Source organism: Cryptotermes secundus, unplaced genomic scaffold (genome assembly GCF_002891405.2).
Source record: "Cryptotermes secundus unplaced genomic scaffold, Csec_1.0 scaffold10674, whole genome shotgun sequence".
NCBI classification, from domain to species: domain Eukaryota; kingdom Metazoa; phylum Arthropoda; class Insecta; order Blattodea; family Kalotermitidae; genus Cryptotermes; species Cryptotermes secundus.
This window is the reverse complement of record NW_019742231.1, coordinates 1-5,401: the sequence shown is the minus strand read 5'-3', so window position 1 is coordinate 5,401 and position 5,401 is coordinate 1. Positions and strand designations below refer to the sequence as shown.

At 44.4% G+C, this 5,401-nt stretch overlaps 1 protein-coding gene across 1 annotated transcript; it reads right to left on the bottom strand.

Moving 5' to 3' along the window:
* Positions 1-3,552: 3,552 nt before the first annotated feature.
* LOC111873047 (kelch-like protein 10) lies at positions 3,553-5,295 on the bottom strand (the record flags this gene model as incomplete). Its single annotated transcript, XM_033754927.1, has 1 exon — positions 3,553-5,295. A coding segment is annotated over one exon (1,743 nt), but the record flags the coding sequence as incomplete, so codon positions are not given.
* Between the last annotated feature and the right edge of the window lie 106 nt (positions 5,296-5,401).

The window sequence follows — 5,401 nt, the reverse complement described above, 5'->3', positions numbered from 1 at the left end:
AGAAGCTCCACTAACTGGGCCACTGGAGTATTATAATATTATCAAATACGCAGCAATGAAGTACCAAGGGCCCACCCACAACCGTAGGGGTAGCCAATGGAAACCTTCCACCCCGAAATTTAGGACGGAAGGATGAGTTAACTTCCCTCTTTCGTCAACCGCAGATTCAGCGAGTTAAATATATAAAATTACTGAATTCGGGAGACAAGGAATCTGATCTAAACGTAATAACCAGTTGTCAACCGGAGGCCCTATTCAATATGTGTGCCACGAGATGGGGGATGGCGACATTTATCTGCATTTTTATTGCAAGTAAGTCTCATTGCTCGTATAAGCCATGCTGTTAAACAATAGAGTTGATAAAAGTGTTGCTGTGTGATCTCAAAGTACGGTCTCCAGTGTACCCCAGCAAGCCCTAGGGTAGTATAGGGTAGCAATGACGTAGAGAGTGACAGGCAATGAAGGGAAATTAGAAAGAGAGTAGCGAGAAGGTGTTATGTAAACAGGCCAAAGGCGCCCTTGTAATGTAAATATCAATGTAAATAGACCAGTGTACATAGGATAGGATGTACGCAGGGAGTTTTGATTCACCCTTCATAACCATCCCGTCCACGACCGATCCCGAGCGACCACAACCAAGACAGCCGACGGCAGCCGAGTGCAGCGAAGATTTTAGCTAAATGGGTAGCGACAGACTAAAGTAATCATATTTTCTCACCCCCTCCCCCAGAGGTGTAACAGAGATGTTGAGGATCCCACATTTTCTAGACAATCGGCTCATAGATGGCGGTAAAGTTGTAAGTCCTACGTCACGGCCGCCCTTTAACCCCAAGAATATTCCAGTAACATTCCAGGTACTTATTTCTGTTAGAGGCTGTGTAGACCCCAGGGCCATAGTGCGGCATGTAGGATTAGGTCAATTGAAAAAATCCAATTACATCATCGGGACTTGAACCCGCGACCTGCCGGCTTGTAGCATAGTGCCTCAACCAACTTCATACATGCGACAGTATTAATTGGATCAAAATAGCTGTATCTTATGACTTCATTAATTTGAAGTGTTAATAAAACGTACAAGATTGATAATAATTTCATGAAAATTACTTATTGGTTTCACTTCAACCCACCACAGTAGCCGCGCCCGCTCAAACATTAAGGGTTCGAATTCCAGTCGAGGCGAGAATGTCTGTCTGCGTTTATTGCGTTTGTGTGGTCTTGTGTAGACAGCGGCCTTGCGGCAGAGTTGGTCTTCCGTCCAAGGAGTCCTGCTGAGTGTCTATAAGTTTCACATTTCAGAATTAATTAATTCTAAGGTGGCACAGTCCAGAAAGCCTAATCCGTCTATGCAGTAAAAGAGATTTCTTTCATAAATGAGATATACTTTATTACAAAGATAAAAACAACACAGTCCAGTGTGACTATTTAAGTTTTATAACTTTTATCACTACTTTGTAATTGTTAGTGTGACGGTCCAGAATGAAACAAATAAAAAAAATATCATTATCAGTAATCTGTCAGACGACAGGTCCACAGTCTCTTCCAAAACAATTCCTCCACATAATGCGATCTAGAGCTTTCTCCTTCGGCAGTATCGCAATTACATCCCCTGCTCTCGGCGACTGCTAGACTTCTGCTGCACTCGGCGACTTCACGATCCGCCCTGTGTCACTCCTGATCACACACTCTCACATACTGTTCAGTCGGCTTTTTATACCCTTCCCTGTTGCCACGTGTTACAGCGGTGTACCCTGATACGTCACCGCGGGGGAGGGAGTGGAGTGTTTGAGGAGCCCCTCCCCTCTTAACCTAACTAGAACAGGGTGACGCTGCTTTCGTCCCTGGTTCCTTTACGCCTTTATCCCCAAGATAGAGTGGGGTGTCCAAGCTATAGGTTTTGACCGACGATAACCAGAAAAATCACCAGATAAAAACAATAGTAAATATTTAATATAACTCAGGTGGCACAAAATCATAATGAACGCTCCGTCTAGTATCAAAGTTAGCAGAATATTTTAAAACTTGGTTTGAACTGACGGAAAATTTTAGGCGTGGAGAATTGGCATATTTCATTTGCAATTTTCCGCTTCGTTTCAGTGTCTTATTGGTAGACTTGTATTTCAACTCCTGTGATGACATGGCCCAAAATATCATCTTGCATCTCCATAAGGTCTTGGAAAATTTCGACTCTTCTTTACTTTTGTTCTTCAGTGAGCTGTTTCGGGCCATTTTTACAAAGAGCTTACCCATGTCAAGATCTTCAGTTACGATTTTCCTGTTTCTCCATCGATGTTCCTTGCGATGTTATTCTCCTGACAGTCAGCCGACGATTTTTAGGCGCAATTTGATGAAATTTTAGTCCTCTGCTGAACGGGAACTACACGGTAGCTAGTTCGCGGACTTTATTGTCAGACCTCGTAACCTGCATTCCTTTCCTCTACCCCCAAAGGTGTCTTTGTTGTTTGTATAATTTAAGTTGGCCTAACTATTTCAAGATCGTTATCTTCAGTTACAATTACGTTTTTATAAACGCCATACCAGTACGAGCTATCTCTAATTCAAACCGTCTAATTGTTCAGCTTAAACAACGAAAAGCAAGTAAGGACGCGTCTTACCTGAAGTGGGATTACGCTTTAATGTGTCGCGGATTAGTGACTAGAAACAATTCGGTTCAATAATTGAATTTATTGGATCCTTAGTTCTCGAAACTAAAAATAACTTTAGCACATTCACTAGTCTGCACAAACTAGAAATACTCACAATAAATTTGAAGTCTTTAGAGCCTGCTGTGTTTTCATGAACTCGTTGTTCGGAAACGGCTTCACATAACTAGAATTCTCTTTCCTGCTTCGGTGCTCTATGGCTGCATCAAGGTAAATTTGTCTGGTATATTTCTGTAGGTCTTCGTTAGCATAGTCAGTTTTCGTTCCGGGTTCCGCGGGTCTCATGCTATATTTTCTGTTTCGCAGCTCTGAATGAGTCGTGATATTATCTCCATATTTCTTTCAGTTTTGAAGAAAGTACTAAGCCGCTGCTGGCCTTCGCGAGCACAGATTTCTTGACTTCGGATAACATCGGGATAGCTGACCAAATTCCAGCTGTTGTGTTCGCATTCGTTGCCTCTGAAAAATGTGATGACAACCCGTTGCCTAGCAGTGGACGTCTCTGCGGCTTCCCTCTGATCCCAAGATTCCGACATTACGCACCATAACACATTGTCCTATTTTCCGGAACTAGCTATTTGTTAAGTCGTCAGCCTGTCCAGATATACTAACAAATTTTTGTGTCATTGTGGATTACGTGCGTAATTCTATTTGCTTACGCCGAATTTTCTTATTCAGAAAATATGGGACAGTATTTTTAGGTGCAATCGATATATTGGCTTTGTTCTCAGCAGCTCTCCGGACGTCCCTCGGTGTTTTGTTTGCTTATTACAACCACCAAATAGGGTAGAAATTTTAGTATCTGGGTTTGGGGCTTATTTAGTTGGTTTGTTTCGTTTCGTTTCTTGTTTTTGTTTTTGTTTTCTCCAGCTCTTCCACTCCTCTGTCTATTTCAGTTTTCATGGCCAAAAATATCCTGGCGCTTCCCCCTTAATCGATCCCTGGTCTTACGAATGTAATCACTTGCGTTAGGCAAACCCATGACAACACAGGCCGACAGAGCTATTCTGCATGCAATCATATTACTCGCTTCAAACCATTCATTAGATTTTTCGTCATAATATTCTACTTCAGGTCTGGTGGTGGCTCGGTTGAAACCGCCGATAGCGAAGATCTTGTCGTCGACCACTTCAATACCGAATTTACTGCGGGATCTACGCATATGAGGGATAAGCTTCCATGTCCCCGTTGTGGGATTGTACTTCTCGCCACTAGACATGCGAGTCCTACCGTCCAGCCCTCCTATGGCGTACACGTGCCCATGGTAGCCGACGCAGGAAAGGCCGCTACGTCTAAAATTCATGGCCGGAATAAGGGTCCATTGGTTGGCCTTTGGGTCGTATACCTCTGCTGAGTTCATACAATCCCCATTGTTCAATCCACCAACGAGGTAGATCTTACCGTTCAGCGTGGCTGCACTGGCATCGAAGCGCCGTACATTCATGGGCGCTATGAAGGACCACTGGTTCTTCTGGTAGTCATAACGCTCAGCTGTTCTCTGGCGGCGGATGCCGTCATAGCCACCCATAGCGTACACTACGCCTTCCAACACTGCCACGCTCAGGTAGCACCTGGGTGTGTTCATGGGTGACACCTCGCACCACGTTTTCTCCACAGCGTTGAAGCATCGACACGAACTCAAGTAATCTTTCCCGTTGTGGCCTCCGATCACGTAAATGTTGAAACCAATCACTGCCGTGCCATGGAATGCTCGCGGACCGGCCGGGTCGACCGCTTCTACTTGAAACCATCGGTCTGCTCGTGCGTCGTACGTTTCGATTACATTCGTAGGACTGTATCCTCTCCATCCACCAATAACAAATAGGATGTCGTGCGGCATACGTGGACGGACAAAGTCTGGAATAGGGACTTCCCCGTCTTTCCGAGTAATACTTCCCGAATCATGCACATAATTATTAACTTTCGTTATGAAGAGATGACTTTCACAATTCCCAGTCACATAAGAATGGACCATTAATCTTTTAAGAAAGAAATTTCGGTCCATCAGTCCCAGTCTGACTCTCTTCAAGAGCTCCGCGATGTGGCATTTTCTGTTCTCTTTGTCATGATTGATCCACCGAAGGATGCTCTCCCACACAATCTCCTCAGTCCCAACATTCAGTTCGTCTGAACATATCAGAGCTTGCAGTTCCTCTGGCGGCAGTTCCAGAAACTCGTCACTTTGCTGCGAAATTTCTACAAAGTTGCGCATCAAGAAGCGGCGCGCCTCAGCCTCGAAGCTGGAACAGAAGTGGGCACTGACCAAGCGTAAGATGCCAATACAGTTCTCAGTGGCCATCACCCTCCTGAGGAAGTCGCAGCAGAGATCAAGAAGGCCTGGCACAATCAAGTAGTCAGCGGACATCAGCAGCTGACACACGTTCTCGTGGGTGATATTCACGTTCTCCGTATAAGCATAATCCAGTATCAAATTCATGGTCTCTGAGGTCACTCCGGGCAGATAAACATCAGTATTTTCCTGAATACGTAATTGTGTGGTGAATAGGGTCCTGAAATATGCGCTATGCTCCGAAAGAACGACTCTGTGGACTGCAAAGATTCCACCATCTTCCAACCGAATTACCGCGTCACGAAGGAAATCTCGTAAGTCATTCAGTTCCATAGAATGCGAACTAACACAACATGGAAATTACTGGTAAATTGTCTCTCTGTGTTTCCTCGTCCACAGTTTAATGCAACAATTTTGACTTCAGTTCTCACGGGTTCGCTTCTAGACAAAA